Source organism: Cololabis saira, chromosome 21, assembly GCF_033807715.1.
Source record: "Cololabis saira isolate AMF1-May2022 chromosome 21, fColSai1.1, whole genome shotgun sequence".
NCBI classification, from domain to species: Eukaryota; Metazoa; Chordata; class Actinopteri; order Beloniformes; family Belonidae; genus Cololabis; species Cololabis saira.
Genome location: NC_084607.1, coordinates 31588435 through 31613830, shown reverse-complemented (window position 1 = coordinate 31613830; position 25396 = coordinate 31588435). Strand labels below are relative to the sequence as shown.

Sequence of the window (25396 nt, the reverse complement as noted above, 5' to 3'; positions counted from 1 at the left end):
TTACTTCTACTTGAGTCATATTATTCTGAAGTAACAGTACATTTACTTGAGTACAATTTTTGGCTACTCCACCCACTTCTGCACACACGTCTCTTGTCAACCCCGTAGTTTTGTGTTCAAGCGTTCACCGCTGCAGCGCCGCTCCGGTCCAGCAGGGGGCGATGCTGCTTCCATGCTCGCTGGCCACGCCCCCATAAAACCAACGAAGAAGACACTCTTCCGGGTTCTTCTTGTGCAGCAATGGCGGCGTCCGTGCTGTGCAGGAGGGCAGCGGTGTTGTCTCTCAGAGGGGTTTATTCTCCCCAAACCGCTTCTGCGACCCCTCTGTGCGGGTCACTGGTCCAGGTAGCATGCTACAACCCGAAGCCGCTCTGGCGGAACGTCCGGGAGCCGTATATTCCCGACAAGGACGACGAGAGGACGCCGGAGTGGCAGAAGTCGTCCCAGTACGACAGGAAGCTGTTCGGTCGCTTCGGCTCGGCGTCCGGCATCGACCCGGCCTCCCTGTGGCCCAGTCACGGAGACCTGGAGAAGATTATTGCAGAGGAAAACCAGTGGCACCCCTCGCTGGACGTGATGCTGACGAACATCGCAGCTAAGGACGAGGAGGAGACCAAGAAGAGACTGGACAAGTGGGTCCATTATCGGACAAGCTGATTTATGGTTCCACGTTATCGACGCAGACCCATCGCCGTAGGCTCTGCGTTGGTGTAACGCGGAACCATAAATCAGCCTTTAGAAAACGTGCAAATGATTGAATCTCGAGAAAATCGTTGGAAAAGTGCTTTTAGCCAGTCTGCATTTTCAATCAGGGCTGCTCGTGAGTGGAACTTCATACCAACTGAGATTACAAACCAATCAAATTAATCTTTTTCTTTAAATTTTATCTAAAAAAGTGGTTAATTAGTGGCCAAGGCTGTCAACATTAAATTTTAGTGCTTAATTTTCCTGCTTGCTGCCCTGCCTGTCGGCGTTTGTCTGATCCACCTGTCACGTTGCCTATTAGTTGGTCTAGTTACACTCTTGCTTTTTGTGCATGGCTTTTTATTCTGTATTTAGTGCTTTTGTCTTGTTTGTTTTTGGCCTGTTAGTGTTATTGTGTCTTGTGTTATTAATGTTGATGTTACTGTTGCTGCTTCATGTTGTTTCTGTTTTCGTTTGTAGCAATTGTCTGTTGTTGAGCTTATGTTAACCTGTGTGTATTTTAGTTTAGTCTCTTACCTTTTAATCTTTATTCTGATATAGCCTTTTTTATTCGGAAATGTTTTATTGATTTTATCTTAATAATTTTTCTTTTAGGTTGACTATTTTACACCAGTCCAGGGACAGCAAATGCAAAATAGCCTTTTTGGCTAATTCTGGCACATTTCACATTTGTTTAAATGTGTTATTAATGTGCATTGTCCCTGTTATCTAAACCTTTAAATAAATTGTACATACTTTATTAAACAAGATACACCAATTTCATTGGTGCAATCCATGTTTACGAGTTGTTGGTTTTAACTGCAAGATTACTGTTTATAATTTAGGATTGATAAATTGGGTTTTATTTCAGTATTGCCACTCTTTTCCAGTATCTTTACCATGTTCACTTATTTAATATGCAAGACCTTTATACTTGTACATGAACTAGTATTCTTTGTCAAAACCATAATCTTAACTGTACATCGACACGTCATTCTCGTAACAGATTAAACTGTTTATTAGGAAGCATTCTTCTGACGTATTATGAAGTCTGCATCTTTGATCAAATGCTAGGAAGAGGGCATGTTTAAACAAATTTTACCAAGATCATATTTATTATTAAAAGTGGCAATGTTTAAATACCATCACAAGAAGTTGTGCTCTAAAGGGATGAATAACTGGCATTTGTCATTTTGTTTTTCATATCAACTCAATATAAAATTCCGGCTTTTACTACACACTAAGAACACAAAGTGCCAAATGTAACCAGCAATTATTTTGTCTTCAGTCGTTAACCGTTTGCTTTGCTGTTGGGAAGCATATTTGCATAAGTTAATTGTTAACATTAATTTTCAGCTGGTGTTGCCATTTTAGCAAACTAATATTTGCATGCCTGTACTTTAGCACCTCTGTGTTGACAATCTCATTACATTTATATTGTATCTGATCAAAACCCAACATTGTGGTGTTTTCAGACTCTGTTGAACGTCAGGTTAATGGCAAGTATATAATTTACTAACGTCTCCATTTCTGTTGCAGAGAGAAGCTCATAGCAGAAAACATGGCCAAGATGCCCAAGATGGTTGCTGACTGGCGCAGAGAAAAGCGTGAAACCAAACTGAAGCTAAAGGAGGAGAAGAGCCGTCGTGCACGGCTGCTGGCCGAGGCCAAGGAGCGTTTTGGTCACGCGGTGGATCCCCGTAGCGCCAAGTTCTTGGAAATGGTTGCAGAAATAGAGAAAGAGGAGAAAAAGAACAGGAAACTACTGAAACGCAGAGCGAAAGAAGAGAAGCTGGCTGCGCCAGCGACTCCTGCTGCTGCTTCATCGTAGTCCTGGACAGACACGGGGGTGATCTCTGCAGCAGTCCTGCAGCTGTAGCCTCTTGAACACTTTATTATTCAACATGTTTGAAAAAAAATATATATAGAAAGCTGAGTTTATCGTTTGTGTTGAGACTGCTTCAGTGAGATGAGATGTTGCAAATACTTCAGTCAGCTACAAACTGTATTGTTCACGATGGAATTACAGATGCATCAAACTTGAACATTCATGGACTTTTATTGCAGGACTTTTGTATTTGAATGCATTCTCATTAAGTGGATCTATTAAACTGGCAGCGTAAGCGGTCAACGCTGTTCTGAACAACTTCAGCACAAAACAAGTTGTCCATATGATTTAATAAAGTTCATTTTGTCCATGGCTTTACAATATAATTTGCTATTTTTAATTGGAATTTTTAGTTTTTTTAAATACCTGATGTTTTGGCGATTCCTTTTGCTTTCAAGGAGGCGTGACTCACTTGTCAGATTTGACAGGGGAGTCACACCTTCTTTCAAAATCAGCTGGTGAATGGCGGGTCACACACACCATCCTGTGACTGATGAAAGCAAAAAGAATCACCGAAACATGTCAGGTACTTAAAAAAACCTAAATTATTGTCCGACAAAAAGAATTAGCAAATTAAGTTGTCCTTGTTTCGTCTTACGAGACACCTGTTAACTCATTTTATAAACAAAAAGAAATCCTCAGAGCTTTTCTTTTGTCTCAAGTCTTTCAAGCAGACATGTTTTTTGTGTGTAAGTTGACCGTTTCCTGAGTTCGCCGACATTTAGTTCCACACATTGCTAATGCTGCAGGTATACTGGACCGTGGCTTTAGCAGTCTGTTCAGCTACTGGTTTATGGGTTTGGAATGACCCATTTTGGCTCCGACTCTTTCCCAGGGTGTGGCCCCTCAAGTTCACACCAAAATACAAAGCTGTGCTGGCAAACACTAAAACTACCGAGCTGATTACGGGCCTGGCCGTTTAAGTCTAAATAAACACCTTATTCACAGTTCAGTCATGAACAGCTCATCGCTTTTTTTTTTTGTGTGTAGTTTTATGTCAAGTTCCCTGATCCAGGATGGTGAAACACCCCAGCATCAATATGAACGTTACAATTATACACAGTGGGTGGTGGATAAATGCTTCGACACGCAGAAAAAAAAAAGGTTTTGCTTGTTTCCTTTTTAAAAAGGAAGAACTTTTATATACAGTGGCTGCTCGCTGGATGGTAATTTTTGCAAGATAAAACAAATATTCAGAGAGATCATTGGTTTATACAAAAGTAACTTGAATTGTCAAGCTTTTAGAAAATTCACTTCAGTGAAAACATTTCATGTTGAATTTTGATTCATTCAAAAGCAGCGAGATGAAGAAAGCTTTAAGCCTCAGCGTTCACAGCAGAACCACGCGACAGGACATGTTCACTACACCCACCAGAAATGGGGCAGTTGTCTGCAAGGCATGCCCGAGCGTGCCAAGTATACCGGCTATGAGAGGAATTCTTTATACAACATTTATCTAATCGACAGTCATTAATCCAAACCACATTACAGCACAGTATAATATAATTATGTACCCATCACTGAGACCTAAATCACTAACAGCTGATTACTTTACATTTTAATAGTATTACATTTGCTCTAGTACATATCAGATTTAGAGTTAGCTATGCCAACAATGTAACATCTATTAAATACTATATACAGTCCGGCTTGTGTTAACAGACTTAAGCCCCTCAGCTCTGCTGCTACATTCCTGAAAGTAACAAATTATACTTGTTTGGTGGATAAAAACGTACAACTATAGCAATACCATGTTCACTTGTTGTAAATAGGTGCTGGATATCGAGCTAAAAAGGACCAGAACCTTCTGCATTCGGGTGGAGGAGCGTGTGGATAATGAGCTCTGCTTTACTGGGCGTCCTCTTCCGCGGGGTCGGCCTTGAGCTTGGCCAGCGCGGCGTGCACCCTGAACTGCGTGCGAGACTCCATCGAGTAGTCCTTGTAGTTGTGTCTGCAAATCACAGCAGTGACCAGGGTTAGACTGCAGGCTGGGCAGGAGCGTCATCAACTTTACACATTTTACAGTTCTCTACTAAAAGATACATTTATATAATTCAATTCAAGCAGTTCTGTGATAAGATATGTTTGATTCATTGAACTGGTTGCAACCCAAATCTCGACAGCAATTTCACTGGCTTCAGTTCCTTTTTAAATGTGTTTATTTTCACTGTCCTCCATATTTAAAAAAAACTCATGATTCCATATAACTCTCCATACTCACTCAGACATATGAATTTTCCCTTTTTCTTTGTTCCTAGAATTTCAAAAGGTTGGTAAAAGATAATTTTATTTTAAAGCTCCATCAGATTGGAATAATCTTCCTCTCTTTTTGCGTTCTATTACCTCTTTTCATTGTTTTAAGTTGTCATTATACTCTCATCTTAAAGCAAATTGCCTATGTTTTTAATTTATTTATGTATTTTTTGTCCTTTTTTCTATTTTTTTTTCTCTGTTATGTAATATTTATCTCATTGTTTCGGTTATTCAATTAGTCTATTTTGTAACTAGACTTATGTGGGTAGGGGTTGTGTGTGGGAGGGTCAGCAAGATGTCTGTGTTTGTTTTATGTCATGTATGTCTAGACTGTAATGTGATATATTGTAATGTTGTACGTTTTCTTGGGGCCCCCATGAAAATGAGATGTTACATCTCAAGGGCCTATCCTTTAATAAATTCTAAAATTAATTACTAAGATTGCAATGACTCGCTGTGTAATAAATGTATTGATATATACTGTATAAATTCTGCTGATTGGGTCCAAAAAAAGTAATCGTCATAGATGTGAAATCATACGATTGAGACCAAAATTCTGCTCTGAAGTTGGACATTTTAACACGAGCCAGCAGAGTTGGACTATTTTGGAGCCAGCCGAGGAGCTGCAACGAATGGAGGCAGCTGCCTTTGCAGAGAACCATGATACCCTTAACATGCACGTCTTTAGAAACCTCAAGGCCCATTTATATATTGCATTTTCTTGTATGAATGGCAAGTGCAAAGCATCAGGTATCAATCAGTACGTGCACATGCAGCGATTCAAACTGGTTGGAGATCATTTGCACACATCGTACTGACTTTTAAACTGCATGTGAACACCTTAAGTCAGTCAAGTAATCTGATCAGACTGGATTCATCAACCCGCTTGCAGCACCTAGATAAGCCAGTCGCAACCGCCTTGTTAATGCCATGTGTACGGAGACATGGATATTACAGTCTGCGCATGCTCGAGAATTTCCCCCGGGTGGGGTTTTCCCCCGGGGGAGGGGATTCACCAGGAAGTGAAAGGAGACGACGCAAAGCTGCTCAGTAGTAGCTCCCTGGGGTGTCGTGTGACTGCTTCAGGGGTGTCGTCAAAATATTTCCTATTCTGACATTTCATATATAAATACTGTATTTTCGCGACCATACGGGCGCCGTGTGAAAAGGCATAGCCTCAGTCTTATGTGTCATATTTCTGTATTTAAAACACACACGGCGCACCGACCGAAACGGCACACACACAAGAACACACACACACACAAGCACAGGAGTGTGCGTATTTAAAAATACAGCGGGAGCAAAACTTTGTTTGATTGTAGGCTACTTTATTTCAGTTTTTACATTAATCAAACCCATTAAGTCTCATCCTCTGTTTCTGCATTAAAGAGCTCCGCTAAATCAGCTGTGCCAGTCCGAATTCCTCGCTGTCAGAGTCACGTTCCGTGCCGTGCGGTGCCTCGGAAATGCACGCTTTTGCAAAAGCTCGCAAAATAATCCCAGCAGACACGTTAGCCCACGCATCAACAATCAATCTGCAAACTGTGGCATAAAAAAAACAAAATACGCCGTACCCTACGCCGTAGGCTGCGTCTATTTAACGCGGACCTAATGCCGCGTTCCATTTATCCTCGGAAGTGGGGATTTCCCAGTCCCCAGTCGGAATTTTCAACTGGAACGCCCCTCGAAGTGGGGTTTCCCACTGGGAAAGTGGGAGAGTCTTCACCACCTCCGAGTTACCATTCCAAGATGGCTGCCATTCTCAGTTCCCACTTCCGATTTCCGAGGTAAATGGAACGCGGCATAAACTCCGAGGCCGGCAGACAGAAATCTCTAAATTTCGGAGCAAATTTCTTAACAGGCGTAGCTACAACTGTTTGATTTCATCTATTAAACTAACATCTTCCTAAATGATTTATTTCAGCCGGCGTGATTCTCAACAGAGCAGCGTCCCAGAGAGAGTTTCTCTCCCGGGGCTGACGCAGCAGCTTGACCCGGCGGACACGTCTCTTCTCGGGCTGTGAGCTGAGGTTGCTCCCCGGGGGCGGCGGCTCTTCTCATCTCCGAAAACATCGGGTCAAATTTCTTAACAGGCGTTATTTGGATAAACTGAGCCCCGGTTGTGGATCTTAAGGTTACCTTTATACCTGGAAAAAATATTAAAACTTAATAAAGTGCCATATTAACAGCGCTACAGCTGAAATTAAAACAGCTTTTGGCTCTCTGCTTCCTGATCAGGTTAGGGATGAAAACGAGGGGGAGTAGGAGAAATGGGACAGGCACCTGGGCCAAGTGCCCTAGATCTCAAGTGCCCTAAAATCTCCCCCTTCTTTTTTAGGGGTTAGGGAAGAAAAGAAGTGCGAGTGGAGAAAAGAAGGGCGAGTGAAGGAGAATTGGGATTGGCCCTTAGAATGCACTTTTTCTTGTTGTTAAGCGGAGGTCAACCGGAAGTGGCTCTTTGTTGAAATGGTTACCATGGTTACCTCGGGTACAGCGCCACCTAGCGTCACGGAGTCAGCCATGCTCTGGTTACAGTGGTTTATTCAATCTGATTCAGTCTGATCTCAGAACAGCATGTGTAATCAGATAAGTTGATCCAATCTTCTGCATGTCATTATCTGATCAGATCTCCAACCACCTTGAATCGCTGCATGTGCACGTACTGAATGATGAAATGACTCTTCTTCACGAGCTCATGATCTTAATCACCATCATTAAAGGGATTGTGACATGAAAAACACTTTTTTCTAGATTTTTTGTGTTTAGTTGGGTGTCTTGACATCAATTACACCCAAAAAAACGAACTTTTAACATTCAGTGTATTGTGTGCTTTCTGGGAATTTCCGCATAATTATGCAAAAACGGCACGTCTGGTTGGGTGACGGACCGTTACGTATAGACCCGCTAAATCACCGCCCCTTCCACCCAGCTCCCTGCCCATCAGCACTGAGCCGCGGGCTGGAGGGAGAGAGACGGCCACCGCCTCTCTCCTCTCCACCCGCGCTCTCCTTTTTTTTTTCGCCTACGACCTCAGATCAGACGAGACAAGCCGCTGAATATTACTAAGCGGAGGAAAAGAAACTAACAAGGATTCCCTCAGTAGCGGCGAGCGAAGAGGGAAGAGGGAAGAGCTCAGCGCCGAATCCCCGTCCGAGCGGCGGGCGTGGGAAATGTGGCGTACGGAAGACCGCTTGCGGTCGGGTGCCTGAGTCCTTCTGTTCGAGGCTCAGCCCGTGGACGGTGTGCAAGACAAAATCACATACCATTGATCCACTGTCTGCTGTGTGCGGGGAGTTTGGGGGAGAGGAGGAGCGGGGCAATGATTGACAGGAAAGGGGGAAAAGGATGCGTTTTTCACAGGCAAAAAACACCGTCATAAAAGAAGCCAGGCATGGAGTACTGGAGTGAAGTTTTTCTTGTTACACCCTTTTAGACACATTTGAGGGATATTGGCCAAGACTTTTAATAGTGTTAAAAGCATGTTAAAAATGATGTCACAATACCTTTAAGTCCCGCTTCATATGAAATGTCAATTTAAAACTTGCCCCATTTAGTGTAAAATAGACACTTCCTTGGGGGCTTGGCTAACCTGTGATTAGTTACCAGTTAAGGACCCAAGTACAAAAAAGGCAAAAAAATGTTTTTCTCACAGAAACCAGCTTGGGGTTTGGTGCCTTAGAAGACACCTCGATGTAAAGAGAGGATGTGGACTAAACCGTGAGAACACTGCAAGAGGCTCAAGAGGCCGTGACAATGATGGCTTAAACCTTAAACTTCAAAAAAACCAAGAGCTCAATAATAGTGACCAAGTCTGTTTTTTCTGTGTAAATAGTTCAAAAACCACAACGTTATTAAAGCTTCTGTCAGTTTCTTTTCCATAAACAATCAATTTGTAACCTCTTGTTAACACAGCATGAACATTCACGTAGAAAGAGGAACTTACTTGGTCTTATGCAGTAATTTAATCGCCTCCTCTCGTCTGCCCTGGTTTATGTAAAGCAAGCTGAGCTCCACCAGAGAGTTGGGCACAAGGTAGTGGTCAAACCTGATCTTCTTTTCACTGCAGACATTCAGAAAGAGAAGGGTTAAGCATTCATGTTGCATCAATGGCATGTTTTGCACATGTCAAGGTGCGCCCTGCACAACACTGAATACAGCATCCTCACTCGTGCAGCCAGGGTTTGTGTTTTTCATGCAGGTAGAGTGCACAAATTATTATTAGTCCCCAATTATGTATGTTTTATGTTTGTTCCCTTGTATGATTGTATTGTTTGACTGAATTGTTTTTATGTTTTCTGTGGGGACTGCGGGTGGAAACTAGCATTTCTGCTAAAATCCGGTGCATTTACACTGCTTAACGTCTAAATAAACTTTGATTTGATTTGAATTATCCGAGCAATTTTGCCAGAAAGCTGTGTCATATGATTGATCATTATGAAACACTTCACTGAGTAAGGTTCGAGAATATTATATAGTTTTCTAAAGGAAAAAAAAGGCAATTAAATCAAGGTGATAAAGAAACAAGCTGATCAACTGAACTTTTCAGTTGCTTTAGACCAGGGGTCGGCAACCCGCGGCTATAGAGTTCTATAGCTCTTTAGCGCCGCCGTAGTGGCTTCCTGGAGCTTTTTCAAAAATGTTTGACCTTTTTTTTTTTTTTCCTTTTTTTTTTAATTCTTTTTTCTCCTTTTTTTCTTTTCTTTTTAATCTCGACATTTCGACTTTTTTCTCGAAATTTTGACTTTTTCCTCACCATTTCGACTTTTTTCTCAAAATTTCGACTTTTTTCTCGACATTTTTCTCGAGATTGTACTTCAACATTAATCTCGACATTCTGACTTTTTCTCACAATTTCGACTTTTTCTCGAAGTCCATAATGAAAAAAAAATCTTCCCCCAGTTATAAATAATATAGCTACATGCAGCATGTGTTGCCTTCATTCTAAGGCTTATACAAGACTTTTCATTTTTTGCGGCTCCAGACATATTTGTTTTTTGTGTTTTTGGTCCAATTTGGCTCTTTCAACATTTTGGGTTGCAGACCCCTGCTTTAGACTATTATTTTTTTTAATTACCTAAAATCTTTAAGTTTAAGTCCTGTATCTCCAATTCAACAAGCAATGTGGTCAAAAGCTGCGTATAGAATAAATATTTGAACACAAATATTGATGTTTGTTCACAGTAGAACGATGGCGCCATTTCAATGTGAGCGTCTGAAATGAGTCACCTTGAGCACACTTTGTGAAAGCACTCCTCTGCAGCCTGGACAAGGCCTTGGTTCTTGAAGCACAGACCCTTCAACATGTGGATCAAGCAGCGGTCGTCCACCGAGTACTCCGTTTCTGCAGAAGGGGAAGCACACATGAGAAACGCACGCATCTCCGCCGAGGGCCGGTCCGGATGGAGCTACGTTACCGGGGGACTCCAGCAGAGAGCGCTCCGCCTCCACCAGGGTCTGCATCACCCCTTCAGTCAGCTCTGCTCGTTTGCTGATCATACTGAAGCCGTTCCACATGTACATCATCTCCTGAAAACCAGAGAGATGGTCCCGTTGAAAGGCCCTGAGAGACACAGCAACCATCACTTGTTCAGTTGTTGCTGGCGAGTGCGTGCATGAGGGTTTTACCAAGACTGGCACCGGGAGCCTGGTGGGCCGGGAGGATTTGTAGCGCCGGGCTTTACGGATGGCAAACTTCTCTGTCGGGGGAGACTTCCCTGCTATCTTCTGCTTGAGGGCTGGTACTTGTCTAAAGATGCAGGAGAAGAATTAAGATTCATCAAAAAAAAAAAAAAAAAATCAGACAATACTGCATGTCCACTTGACAATAACATTCATTTTTCTTCTCTCTGATCGCCGTTGTGTTACTAACCAAAACATCGTGGCTTTTACACTGCAAAAACTCCAAATCTTACCAAGAATATTTGTCTTATTTATAGTTAAAATGTCTATTTTTAGTCAAACAAATCTCATTACATTTAAAATAAGTGTCATTACCAGAAAAATAACTTACTAAGATTTTCACTTAAGTAGAGATTTTTATCAAGTTTCAATCAATTTCAATCAAGTAGATTTTCACTTAAAATAAGTAGAAAAAAATCTGCCAGTGGAACAAGATTTTTTTGCTTGTAATGAGAAGATAAATCTTGTCCCACTGGCAGATTTTTCTACTTATTTCAAGTGAAAATTTAACAGGTGGAAATTGTCAAATAAGTTATTTTTCTGGTAATGAATCTTGTTTTAAGTGTAATGAGATTGTTTGACTAAAAATGAGACATTTAACTAGAAATAAGACAAATATTCTTGGTAAGATTTTGAGTTTTTGCAGTGTAGTTTTTTGATGCATCATTGTAACCAGCAGCTGCAACTGCAGACTCTGGTTCACAGGCTGCCAACAGACCAAACACGCAGGACTGCAAGCCTGAATAATTACCTGAAAGTCTCTAAAACAGTATTTTGAGTCGCTTGTGGGTTTGTTGCAAAATATCTGGTACAGCTTTAAAAGAAACATATCATGCCCATTTTTCTCCACACAATGACTCAACTTCCTGAGGTCTTAATCTATGACATGCAGCTTGTTGGTTGACCGAGAAAGATGCAGAAGAAAGGGTAAGATGGAGATGGACGACTGACCGCTGTGACGTCTGAAGGCGAAAAGTCCAAAGAAGATGAAAAAAGTACACACAACAGCTCTGCTTTTAGCCATTGAGCTATTTTTTTTTTGTTTTAGGGCGACTGTGTAAAAAGAACTGGACAACCCTCCTGTGATGTCACCCACAGGTTTTTTTTAAGAGTTCTTCTGAAGTCTCTTATTCCTCTTTCTGCAGCCTGTCGTGTTGCAGATGGAAAGGAGGAACAAGCCAGGAGAACTGATCGATCTGCCGCAGCTCCCGGCTCCTTTACTCGAGCCGTGCTGCTCATGATCATTCTCACCCGGGCCTCCCGTTTCAAATGTCTCAGTGACAAAAATCAGAAGTAGCCACCACCACCTTGGTTAGCACGAGCTCTAACACGAGCTCTTAGCTCAGCTTCGTCCTCAGACTCTTCCCACTCAGAATCAACGCTCAGAGGTCAATACACTGCTAAGTATTCAGTAGTAAACGTGATGACAGCTGGCCACCAATCGGAAGGGAATGCATGATACATAATTACACATACATTTGTTGCTGTATATACCGTAATTTTACCTGATGTGGCACCAATAGAAAGAAAGAAAAAACTTCCTTTAACAACCCTTTAATACTTTTCTACTGCTCCGTTAATCTTCTTAGGCCAACATTAAAAATCTGTGTACATTTTATAAAAATTATCGACAATACCTTCAGTATTTTTGGGGATTTATATTTTCATCCCTGATTTTTCCCCATTGTATCACCCAGTGCTCCTACCTACTGTAAATCAGTCCCGGGCATTGCTCCCTCTTTTCACCAGACAGGGTGGGGTTTCTCTGGCCGGACGTAACGCGTGGAAGGATCACGTTATTCCGGCCAGATCCTCCCCACCCCATCTGGTGCCCCGGTTGGCCAGAGGGGGCATGTATAGCCCAGGACTGTGTGCATGTTGTTGTGAGAGTAGCTCACATTAGCTACCCAAGGAAACACGGGGAGAACATGCAAACTCCACACAGAAAGGCCCTTTCGCTGAAGTCATTGGGGGAGTACACATGCACTCAGCGCCCGCACCGTCCCCGGGGAGTATTGAATGCAGGACCTTCTAGCTGTGAGACAGCTGCACTACTTTCTGTGTACATTTTTACACCAAATTCTGTGTTTTTAAACCTTGCAATTAACATCCGCCCAGTTTCTCTGCCCTCTTTGTCCTGTTCCGGACTGGAGTTCATACCAGTAGCCAGATGTTAACACGTGTTCACTACTTCTGACTGGCAAGCAACACTCAATTCTTCAAGTCATCATGTAACCAGATAAATGCTAGTTTACATCTCTGGCTTCTGCGGGTTATTGACGTTCCTTAACATATGAATGTTCTCCTCACTAGATGCAGTTACTTCCACTGTGTGGGAAGTTACATGCACGCTAAAGTGGCAATGAACGTTTTAAGACGCCACAACGTTAGCAGATGTGTTTTCTTGCTGAACGCTCTGCTGTGGCTGGTTGTGATGCAGCTGCTCTCTTCACTTACTGGAACTGTATTCCTTCTAAAGATCCTTCAAATAGCTCCAGGCTGCTCCTAGCTACTTTAACGCATCGCTGTAAGGCCCACAGGGCGGAAACATGCATGCAGGCACGTTTACTTAGTTCCTAGGAGGATGCTTTCTGTCATAACATCCCCTTTTACTGATTGAACTGATCAAGCTCACAATGGCCTAGAACAGGGGTCGGCAACCCGCGGCTCTAGAGCCGCATGTGGCTCTTTAGCGCCGCCCTAGTGGCTCCTGGAGCTTTTTATAAAATGTTTGACCTTTTTTTCTTTTTTCCTCTCCTTTTTAATCTCGACATTTCAACTTTTTTCACGAAATTCTGACCATTTCCTCGACATTTCGACTTTGTTCTCGACATTTCGCCTTTTTTCTTGACATTGACTTTTTTCTCAAGATTGTACTTCAACATTAATCTCAATATTTCGAATTGCCTTCATTCTAAGGCTCCAGACATATTTGTTTTTTGTGTTTTTGGTCCAATACGGCTCTTTCAACATTTTGGGTTGCCGACCCCTGGTCTAGACTGAGTCACTTTTAAACTCTTTGCTTCCTGGTTAAAACCCAAGAAACACCGTTTTATCATCAGTCATGAAAAATGGCACGAGCCTCACAGCATACATACTGTACATGTTAGAAATAAACAAACAAAAAGGTTTGCATGTTTACCTAAAGAGCTCTACCTCGTCCTCCCCGAAAGGTCTGGCCTCATCCTCAGGAAGCATGCTGAGGTACGCAGCCTTCATGTACACATACATGGCCTAGCAGACCCACAGGAGGAAGGCAGAACACATTCATCCTCAAGCTGTTAAACTGCAAGACCAAATCCAATCTGGTGCATGAGCTCTTTACCTTGGACCAGCGGCTCTCCTGGCTGAGCAGGTCTGCATAGAAGTATGCCATCTTCCATGCACGCTTGTAGGTGAAGCACCACATCAGCTCCCAGTAGCACATGTGGTGAAACTGCTTCCACGCCTGCTGGGCCTTGCAGCCGTCTTCAAACAGCGCCACCGCCTGGTCGTGCAGACAAAAAGAAGAATGAGGTCACGACGATAAAAGGCTGCACTGGAAGTGAGATACTGAATGTGGTAAATGTTAACATCAGGGCTGCTCCTGCGGGTTAACTGCCACGCGCTTCAGTGTGCCCTCAGCACTGCAAAAACTCAAAATCTTAACAAGAATATTTGTCTTATTTCTAGTTAAAAAAATTCTCATTGCACTTAAAACAAGACTCATTACTGGAAACATAACTTGTTATTTGACAATTTTCAACTGTTTCAAGTAGATTTTCACTTGAAATAAGTAGAAAAATCTGTCAGTGGAACAAGATTTTTTTGCTTGTAATGAGAAGATAAATCTTGTCCCACTGGCAGATTTTTCTATTTATTTCAAGTGAAAATTTACTTGAAATAAGTTATATTTTTGGTAATGACTCTTGTTTTAAGTGTAATGAGATTTTTTGACTAAAAATTTGACATTTTAACTAGAAATAAGACAAATATTAAGATAGAATATTAAGAATATTAAGATTAAGTAAGATTTTGAGTTTTTGCATTGAGGAGACGGGATTGCTTAAAGTCTTGTTAAGTTCGTGAGAACAATTTCAACAGAAGAACCGGTAAATCATTCAAACTCAAGCTCTGCATGAATGTAAAGTGCAGATTTTGATAAAACATACCCCATCAATATTTCCTTTGATCTCCTCAGTTCTTCCAGCAAAGAAAAGGAATATTGCACCCTGGAAAAAAATGGGGAAATACAGTTAATGAACTATAAGCTACGAGACTGCCATCCGTGATACTAGTTTGTTGAATAAGAACCATTCCTGGCACTGTTCAACACACGACACTTCCATTTACTTCAGTACACAGTGTTGGAAAGCTTTAAGTTTGCTCTCTGGGAAGGGCAGGCCTGTGGTTTAAAGGTGGAGTGGGAAGAAGGGATTGTAATTTACAAGAATACATGTTAGGTGGAGTGGTAAGTGTCTAAGTGTATTCAGTAATTAAAGGAGGCTTCCAGGGATCTGTGAACACTGCAGGAGGGACAGAGCAGCGTGATGTGGAGTCGCCATCAGCCTAAAGTAATCAAGGTGTGGACAGGCCGACAGAATGGAGGCTTGATGGGAGTGTGGAGTCCTTTAGGTTTTACCAACGCCAGTTGTGATACAATATTGGCTCAATCAAAGTTGTATTTTCAATGCACCAAACAATTATTTGATTTTATAAATGAAATTATCAAAACAAAAAACTTTGGTGTATTTCCTCTCTGCCTCGTGCCATTTTGTCCAACTAGCTATCAAACCCGAATATATCAATCTTTACATGAAATACAAGGTTGCTTTTATTTTCCCCACTCGAAAAAGAAAATATATATTAGGACTGATGCTTAATGGGGCAAGGGAAGTGTATTTGTATAGCACAATTCCACAACAAGGTGATTCAAAGTGCTTTACAGACATTAAAACATCATCATGTGGTAGAAAATAAATACAAATAATAAAAAGCATGATTAAAAAAATGTAAACACAAAGAAAAGAAAAAAGAACAATAGATAAAATCAGTAGTTAGAATATGATCAGGTTTTGAGCTTAAAAGTGAAAGAGGGCAGATTTGGAGCTTTATTGAAACAGGGTCTTCCACCTGGACTGAAATAAACTGACTTTCAGCTGATCCGAGGCTTTCTGGGAGTTTGTTCCAGACATGTGGAGCATAGAAGCTGAATGTAGCTTCTCCATGTCTGGTTCTGACTCTGGGAACTGATACAAACCCAGATCTAGATGACCAGAGGGGTCTGGGAGGTTCATACTGGGTCAGGAGTCCCTGATGTGTTCTGGTCCTGGACCATTCCGAGCTTTATAGACCAGCACCAGAACTTTAAAGTCTGTCCTCTGATGGACAGGCAGCTGGGGTAAAGACCTCAGAGCTGGACTGATGTGGTCCACTTTGTTGGTCTTATTGAGGACTGGAGCATCAGGGTTCTGGATGAGCTGCAGTTGTCTAACAGACTTTTAAGGTGGATGTAAAGATGCTGTTACAATGATCAAGCTACTAAAGAAAGATGAATGCTGGAATAGATTTTCCAGGTCCTGCTGAGATATTAATTACAGCTGGTTTTAGTGGCTCTGAAAACACACCTGAGATTCAATTCAATTCAATTTTATTTATATAGCGTCTAATACAACAAAAGTTGTCTCTAGACGCTTTCCAGAGACCCATACCCAAAACATGACCCCCGAGCAGTTATTACATAAACAATGGCAGGTAAAAACTCCCCTAGTGGGAGAAAAACCTTAAGCCAAACAGTGGCAAGAAAAACTCCCCTTTAGGAGGGAAGAAACCTTGAGCAGGACCAGGCTCATCAGGGGGGACCCTCCTGCCGAAGGCCAGACTGGGGGGGTCGGGGACGGCAGCAGCACAGCAGGCAGGTGGAAGCAGCAGCGGGATGACCAGGGGTGGGGAGCGCAGGCCAGCATGCAGCTCCCGAAGCTCCGGCCCAATCAGCAAGTCCCAGGTTGGGGTGCAGGGTCGGGGAAAGGTTGAGAAGGGGCAGGGCCAGGGAGAGGAGTCTTAAGGGACGAACCTTCTCCCCCGCCCAAAAGGGGCCGTTACCCTGCCCCCCTCACTCCCACACTGCAGGTTCCGGTGTCCGGCAAAGGATGCTGCAACATGGACAAAAGAGAGAAAAGGGAGGAGAAGGGGGGGCCAGCACAAGAAACTACAGGAACGACTCTGGCACACTAGAGTTTACACTAGAGATTAAAGACAACTTCACGATCTGTAACAGGTCTGACTTCAAAATCTTTGAAACCTTTCTGGGATAAAAAACCTGTTGGCAGGACGTCTAAACAGGAAGAGGAGGAGTTACAGGTTGTTACACTGCAAAAACTCAAAATCTTACCAGGAATATTTGTCTGATTTCTAGTTAAAATGTCTCATTTTTAGTCAAAAAATCTCATTACACTTAAAACAAGAGTCATTACCAGAAAAATAACTTATTTGACAATTTTCACCTGTTTCAAGTAAATTTTCACTTGAAATAAGTAGGAAAATCTGCCAGTGGAACAAGTTTTATCTTCTCATTACAAGCAAAAAAATCTTGTTCCACTGGCAGATTTTTCTACTTATTTTAAGTGAAAATCTACTTGAAACAGGTGAAAATTGTTGTTTTTTCCAGTGATGAGTCTTGTTTTAAGTGTAATGAGATTTTTTTTTACTAAAAATTAGACATTTTAACTAGAAATAAGACACATTTTCATGTTAAGAGTTTTTGCAGTGTACAGGTCACGGTGGGATGAAGTTCAGCTGCCACTGACACAGGAGGGTTTGTTAGCCTGTCAACTGTAGTAAATGAGGCCCGAGCTTTATGACCGTTTTTGGTGATGATGTCAGAGAAGTAGGACTTCCTGCTTCCCTCAGTTGTAAATTATAAGTGAAGTTTCTCTTTATAGATGTAATGATGAACCTGGAGGTTTGTTTAGAGATAACCTTCACTTTAGTGGGAGCAATAGTGTCCATAACAGCTTCTACCTAAACATTTTCTAATTTCTAAGAAACATTTAGACATATTTCATTAGAATAAAAGTTTTAAAAATATATATGAAACAGATATCAACACTAACTTGGTCTAATATCTCTCCTGAAATCATTGTTCATAAGTTCTCACTAAACTGTTCTGGCAGAGCGTCTGTGATTACAGCCACGACAAACCACTTTCAGTCAATCATACTCTTAACCTCCATCAAAAACAAACACATAAAATCAAAGTCATTTCTTCATTATTTTAGTACTTATTAATCACTTTTCCTAAATATCTCCCACACACACCACACAAACACATTACTGTATAAGTAAATTCTACAATTTAAAAAACTTTTTTAAAATCTTAATAAAATTTGAACACTATGAACGCTCTTATTCCCTTCATTCAAAAAGAGAAAAATACCAACAATACCTAACTGATTACATCATTTTAAAACTCGATATAACTATTTTGATCGATAAAAAAGATGAGCATAAAGAAACGCTTGAAGGCTTGAAGACAGCCGAGGCGTAGAATCAGCTGTCTAGTGTTTTGTTCACTATTTAAAAATTAAAAAAAAAAAAAAAAAAAAACAAAGCTTGTTTGTTTGTGTGTTTGACGTTAGCTTTTTTTGTAGAAAAGAGAAGAAGTAAAAGGCACAGCTTCACTGTCGCCTCTGTGGGCCGGCAGCAGTTGCAGTTACACAACATCACAGGTCCTGCTACACATATCAATCTTTGTTAGTCACAAGCCAGTAGGGGTGTAACAATATATCGTGCCATGAAATTTCCCGATACAAAAATGTCACGATACGTGTTGTGGAGGTGACAAACTGTAGCACGATATTGGGTTATTAATATGAATATATTGTGTTTACTAGTAACATCCTATTGGTGCAGCGGGATCACGTGACGACCGCGCCTCGACCGGCGGACCAAAATCTGACTACGCTCAGAAGAAACTAGTACCGTTTTGTGGTCCCGATCACGGGACTCTTGGGGGGTTTTGAGCTCCGAACTTTTCCTTATAAAAGGTGAGCATGAATCAATCTTTTTTACGATGTAAAGATTGTGTCGTCCCCAAAGGAGGGAGGATGAAACGATAACGGGGTTCACCTTACGGCCTCAGGCTGGAGCAGGTGAAGCTCTGAGCTCTGGCACAAGATCAATAACAGTCATGTTGACTTTGGAGTTTGGGATTTTTCATAGTTTATTGATTTACTTTTATTTATTTATTTAATTTTAGTTGATACATTTCTGGAAAAGAAAAAAGTCAAGTCATACATGAGAGAAACTATTCAGTTTGTGGCAAAATATTTGTACTTGTATGAAACTGAATATGCATAATGCAAACCTGACATTTACTTTTAGTTCAGTTTGTGGAAAATGGTTGGCCTGGCTTTCTCTTTAAAACTTAAACAGTTATAAAACATTACAAACTATAACAATAGGGCAAACGCACAGCATTGTTTTGTATTTTGTGTCTTCCAAATAAAAGACATTTTTTTCCAGTCACATGTCCCTCATTCAAAGTTGTTAAAAAAATACTGCTATAATATTGTATCGTTATCTTGACCTCAATATCATGTATTGTACCGTATGGTGAGATTAGTGTATCATTACACCCCTACAAGCCAGCACCTTAAACCCTGCAACTAAAGGTGTCGGGAGTCAGCGTTCTCCCAGTTCCCAGATAAAAGAGAACGGTGAAAGAGGAAGCATCAGTACTCACCTGAGGGTAACGGAGCCGGAAAGGCTTCAGCAGTCGTTCAGCCTCCGCCACCTCCCCCTCGCCTGTTCCTAAGACGATGAAGCAGATACCGTAAGAGATTCTTTAACAGCGATAATATTGAGTTACATCCACAGTTTCATGACGGAACCATCTGAATCCAGATGCAGCAGTACCGAGCACAAACGTGAGGAAGGTGTGGTAGCAGAGCAGGAGCAGAGCACACAGCATGGAGCGCAGGTTCATCCCCGTCGCACCGTTGCACAAAAGAGACAGACCATATTCCTGAAAACAGACACGTTGAGAAGATCTATGACGCTGGCAGGTAGTGAGTAACATCTAATGGAAACATTTTATTCCCACCTTGTCTCCGGAAAACCCTGCAAATTCCAAAACTTTAAGTATCCGAGGAGGAAATAGGGACAGTGTCTGTAAGTAGAGAAGAACTTTTAAACTCCACATAACACAGATTACATTAGAAGTAAAGTTTAAAAAAAAATAAAATAAAAGTGCAAGGATACACTAACGTACCAAGTTAAATGCCCCTACTCCAAATGATACCCCTCCTTCTAGGTGAGTGTGACTGGCTCCTTTGTGACAGTTGTTAGATTTGATAAAGGAATTCAACTCTCTGGATGAAAGAAAGACAGGGATGTCAGTTCTTTAGAAGTTAAGGGCACAATTCATGAAGAAAATAGAAGGATTCTCCATTTTTACAGGTTTGATCCATTTAGAAGAGAAAGACCAGAACTCAGATTATCTTAATGACATCACAAAACTACTGGTGACAATCACACATTTAATGAGATGACCGGTTTGTCTCAACAATAATAATACTATGACTACCACTAATAATAATAATAATAATAATAATAAGGAATCATTTTAAAATGCAAAATTGGTGGAGTACTTTAAAAAAAGTTAAAATATGTTCTTATTCAGTGTACTTAAACACTAAAAAACCTCAAATATTTGTTTAGCATTATTTTTTTCATGAAAACTTACTTGTAAATCAGATAACTGTTTCGTATTTTAATTCCTCCTTTGATAAAATTCACCATGTTCTCATCCTGAAAAAAACAAAGGCAGATAACGTAACTGAAACCCTTCTAACTCACCACAGCCACCTGGACTGAGGTTAGAATTATCTCACTAGAATGTGCTTCAGGGTTTCATTAAATGTTATCAAATTGAACAAAGAATTAAATCAGCTATGAACTCAGAGGAAGTGTTGTGCAGTTATCTTGGTTTGGTCAAACTGGATTTGGCTGCGTTTTTAACTAGCTGCGTTGCTCTTGCACTAGACGTCCTGTTGCTTCTGAGAATGTAAAGCTCATGAGCTTCGTGCACCTGTAGGAAGGTGAGAGCAGCTCGCTGCAGCTGACACTCTGCATAACACACTTCTGCATGGAGCTGCACTGCAAAAAACAAACAAAACACATCAAACACAGATTAGAAACGCCATAAAATGAGCTTGACCTGCAATGATGCACCAAACCATCTCTCTGGGGTTTATCTGACGGATTAACATAATCCAAATTTAATGTTGTTGTCATTTCTTCATCAAGCCACCACTTTGATCCCATCTCAATTCTATGACCACCCACCTTTACTTAGATAGAAATTAAATTATGTACCAACATTTACCATATTTGTGGAAATACCCAAATAAGTGCTGAATAATTCATCCAGAGTTTTAGTACAGTTATGTCTGCCATCAGGATGACTTGTACATATTTTATCAATTAAAACAAATATCAGCATTCCCAGATTAAGACAGTTAAAATCATGCTTTTATACATCCTTAGATTAATTCCTCCCTCTGGAATTAATAAAGTATTTGGTCTTTGAATTTAGCACTATAACTGTGGACATGTTGGCATTAAGCACAAAGCTCATCGCTGTGTGTACTGTACAGCCTTCCTCACACTGCAAAAACTCAAAATCTTAACAAGAATATTTGTCTTATTTCTATTTAAAATGTCTCATTTTTAGTCAAAAAAATCTCATTACACTTAAAACAAGACTCATCACTGGAAAAAACAACAATTTTCACCTGTTTCAATTAGATTTTCACTTGAAATAAGTAGAAAAATCTGCCAGTGGAACAAGATTTTTTTGCTTGTAATGAGAAGATAAATCTTGCAGATTTTTCGACTTATTTCAAGTGAAAATTTACTTGAAACAGGTGAAAATTGTCAAATAAGTTATTTTTCTGGTAATGACTCTTGTTTTAATTGTAATGAGATTTTTTGACTAAAAATTAGACATTTTAACTAGAAATAAGACAAATATTCCTGGTAAGATTTTGAGTTTTTGCAGTGCACAGAGGTGCTTCCTCAGGGGTGAATACATGAAGGCCTGAGAGGTGTCAACGATAACAGATACATGCACACTGAGGAGGTAAAGGTCTTCGTCCACCAGCCTTGGAGTGGAGGGTTGGATTATCGGTCATGCAGTTGTCAAAACTGTCCTTGGGCAAGACGCTGAACCCCACATCGCTTCTGAGGTATTCATTGGCGTGAGATAAAGAAAGCACTGCTGAGCCTTGGCAGAGTGATATCTGTATAGATCCCCATGGGCTCAGAGTGCTGTATGAATGCGTGTGAACGGGTGCATGTGGCTTCCACCCCGTCAGTCCAATAAACCACAGGGTCCAGAATTAACAACCAGTTCGGTGATGGAAATGCGAGTTTCAATAACTGAATGCTTTCTCTTCTTTCTTTCTATTTTTAAAATGTGATACGAAATATGAATTTACTTGATAAAAACTAACATAATAACCTTAAAGTAAATACTGTCTGTTGGAATCTCACATTCTCCCAGTTTATCTGCTATTGGCCGCAGAGCCACAAGGCCAATTCTGGACCCTGACACTGCGTTTAACATTTTAAATTTCCCCTTAAAAGTGGCAGATGTGAGACATTTAAACCCTTTTTATACCTTCAGAGAGTGATTCCCCCGCTGTCTTATTAGTCAAACCTGGTGATTTCCGCCGAAACCTAGAACAACAAGATAATACTTCAGTACAAAGAGTTATATGTTCCCACTTCTGTTAGTGTGACCACGTCGTTTTTTTTGCTTTCTGACACACCAATCCTCCATTTCTTTTATCTTTATATGCACTAATATAACTTCTTTCATGCAAACATAGTCAAATTGGTATTAAGGTCACAAAAGAGCCATAAATGTAAATGCCTTCTATCTTTAGTGAAAAATGGCTCGACTGCTCATGAACTGAAGGAGGAGGAGCATCACTGAAAATAAAGCACTTAAAAAAATCTTCACATAATTTTCATCTTAATCTTCAAAATATGCAAAATGGTCATCAGGAGACCTGCTGACCTCTGACAGACCTCCTGGGCACTCTTCATGGTATTTCCTGCATTGCAGATATCATCATGCTGAAAAGTCATCATGGCCTGCATTTCCAGCACCGTGGCGTAGATAAGAGCATGGTACATGCTCTCATTGACTCTGAATAGAAGGAAGAAAAAAAGAAAAAATGCACGATAAACACCTCATTCAGTCAATAGAAGGAAGAAACGAAGAAAAAAAATGCAGGATAAACACCTCATACAGTCAGCAAACACAGGTAGCTACTGTTTGAACTGCACATTTTCCTGCAGAGGGAAGATAAGAGTAAATATCTTCCCTCTTTTTAATCTATCTTCCCTTCCACTCTGCTTCGTCTGACGCAAACTTGTTTGTTTAGCAGGGCTAGCGCTCAGCTGGTTGTTGAATCTGTCAGACCTTGGGCGTCAGCTTCAGCAAACACTTCATATCCTGGAGACCTGAAACCCGTCAGCGAGGGCTCCAGCTCACGGTTCGCACCGTGCAAGTTTCTGAACATCCTCAGAGGCCAAATCCTGCTGACATCATGCTGAAGCCGAGCAGCCAGTGCAACCATGACCTTAAATCCACACAGCAAAAGTCTGCTGGAACCCCTCTGGGGAACACACCCGGCCCCCCCCACGACTCGGGATGGTTGTGTTACCTTGGCCGCAGCCTCTCCAGGCTCTCAGTGAAGTGGTTGTTAAGGAAGAGATCCAAGGCCTCCATACACTCATCCAGGCACTCTTTTAGCATCATCTCAGAAGAGCTGTGAAATACATGAGCACAAAAAACAAGGTAATGTAGCTCAGATGTGTGTTTTGCAGGTGGAGTATAATGGATGGCAGCAGTGGGCGAACACATGCATAAACAAGCGGGCAGTGGCACCACCAGGGTGTGGCCATGGCCCCTCCTACAAATTTTCTGGCCACCCCACTTGCCTCAATAAAACAATTACGGTCACATAGATTCTATCGTCAGTTATGCGTTTCATCCCAAATCATTTGGGCCAAATGCACAGCCAGCCGGGGCCAGGAAGCCGCTCTTAATCTGCCATCACTCACAGTAGTACTATTACTCTATGCACATTAGACCATTAGTAACATTAAGATGAGATAAGATAAGATATCCTTTATTTTCTCCCTCAGTGGGAAAACTTATTTTGTTGTCAGCAGTACACTTAGCACACACATGCAGGGGAGGGGTAAAAAGACTGAAAAGTGAGAAATAAAAATATATAAAAAAAATACAAAAAGATACATATAAAATATGTACAACCACAGAATATGAACAGTAAATGTAACACAATAAACCTAAGTATATTAGTAGGCGTTTTTTAAGTATTTCTGAGCCTGTATACTACAAAAGTATAATAAAATCCTGTAATAATAGCTTTTGGTTTTGGTGTCCACTCCAAGATTTTAAGTGCAATGAAAACTTTTTGGAGGCACCCCTGCAAGCAGGATCCTTGTTTCCATGAATTAGTTGATGCTTTTAAAATGAAAAGTTGCATGGGAACGTTTCTCCTAAAGTCCCCCCCCCCCCCCCCCCCCCAGCAAAACCAGCATTTGTTTAAACAAGTGTTATCAGAGGTTTGCTTTCCCATAACTTGTCTCGCTTTAAGCCTGAATTATGGTTCCGCGTTAAATCGACGGCGTAGCCTACGGCGTAGGGTACGCAGCGAAGCGCTCTCTACGTGGCCGTAGGCTCTGCGTTGGTGTAACGCAGAACCATAAATCAGCCGTTATCAAGTGAAAACACGCGTAACTGTGCCAGTCTCCTTCCTGGTGCAGCTGCTTGACACGGCAGCATTTCTACCACGCTATTGGAAGTATGCTTTAAGGAAGAGTAAGGTGTAATTGGAGGACAAACTTCCTGGAAAACGTGGAAGGTAGCAATAAACAATTATTATTTTAATTTTAGGCTGTTTTTTTTTAAATTAGCAAACTCATTTCCCCAGAAAATGAGTGATTCCAGACTCAGAAATGTAACCAACTGCGTAGGTAACCAGTAGTCTTCGGGAATGTTCAGTCGCTCATACTCACTTTTCGGAGGTATTTGCGTCCCTCCCATTGGACATATTTTATCAGGTTCTTGAACACCTTTCCCCAACACCTGTTGAGGAGCTGGTTCTCAGCAGCGGGTTCTGGCTTGAATCTGCGGGACTAGGAGATCGGACTGGACCCGTGGAGCCGGAGTGGACATCGGGAGCTCCAAACACTTTCCTCTTCATGAAACCCAGCAGGAGCCAGCAGGTGATGGCACGCGCTCACCTGCGCCGATGCGGCAGTCTGAGTCTGCGCGTAAAGCCTAAATTATGGTTCCGCGTTAAATCGACGCAGAGCCTACGGCGTAAGGTACGCGTCGCCGCGTACCCTACGTTGTAAGCTGCGTTGGTGTAACGCGGAACTATAAATCAACCTTTACGCGGCCGGAGGCGTGACTCCTCCTCCGACGAACCGCTGCCACGCAGCCACTGCAAAAACTCCAAATCTTAACAAGAATATTTGTCTTATTTCTTGTTAAAATGTCTCATTTTTAGTCTCATTAACTTCACTTAAAACAAGACTCATCACTGGAAAAGACAACAATTTTCACCTGTTTCAAGTAGATTTTCACTTAAAATAAGTAGAAAAATCTGCCAGTGGAAAATATTTTTTTGATTGTAATGAGAAGATAAATCTTGTTCCACTGGCAGATTTTTCTACTTATTTCAAGTGAAAATTTACTTGAAACAGGTGAAAATTGTGAAATAACAAGTTATTTTTCTGGTAATGACTCTTGTTTTAAGTGTAATGAGATTTTTTGACTAAAAATTTGATATTTTAACTAGAAATAAG

General features: G+C 41.2%; 2 protein-coding genes across 2 annotated transcripts; one reads left to right on the top strand and one right to left on the bottom strand.

The window, feature by feature from the left end:
* Window positions 1-212: 212 nt before the first annotated feature.
* gadd45gip1 (growth arrest and DNA-damage-inducible, gamma interacting protein 1) lies at window positions 213-3238 on the top strand. Its single transcript, XM_061712157.1, has 2 exons — window positions 213-632; window positions 2224-3238. The coding sequence occupies exons 1-2, from the start codon at window positions 241-243 to the stop codon at window positions 2513-2515; spliced, it is 684 nt and encodes a 227-aa protein (XP_061568141.1). The 5' UTR covers window positions 213-240; the 3' UTR covers window positions 2516-3238.
* zgc:158403 (tetratricopeptide repeat protein 39A) lies at window positions 2740-24852 on the bottom strand. Its single transcript, XM_061712111.1, has 18 exons — window positions 24602-24852; window positions 23221-23325; window positions 22569-22700; window positions 22167-22225; window positions 20574-20641; window positions 20229-20293; window positions 19755-19854; window positions 19587-19652; window positions 19400-19508; window positions 19227-19294; window positions 14656-14715; window positions 13830-13991; window positions 13647-13738; window positions 10451-10571; window positions 10240-10351; window positions 10052-10166; window positions 8769-8885; window positions 2740-4523 (listed from the first exon to the last, which is right to left on the bottom strand). The coding sequence occupies exons 1-18, from the start codon at window positions 24634-24636 to the stop codon at window positions 4421-4423; spliced, it is 1689 nt and encodes a 562-aa protein (XP_061568095.1). The 5' UTR covers window positions 24637-24852; the 3' UTR covers window positions 2740-4420.
* Window positions 24853-25396: the final 544 nt, after the last annotated feature.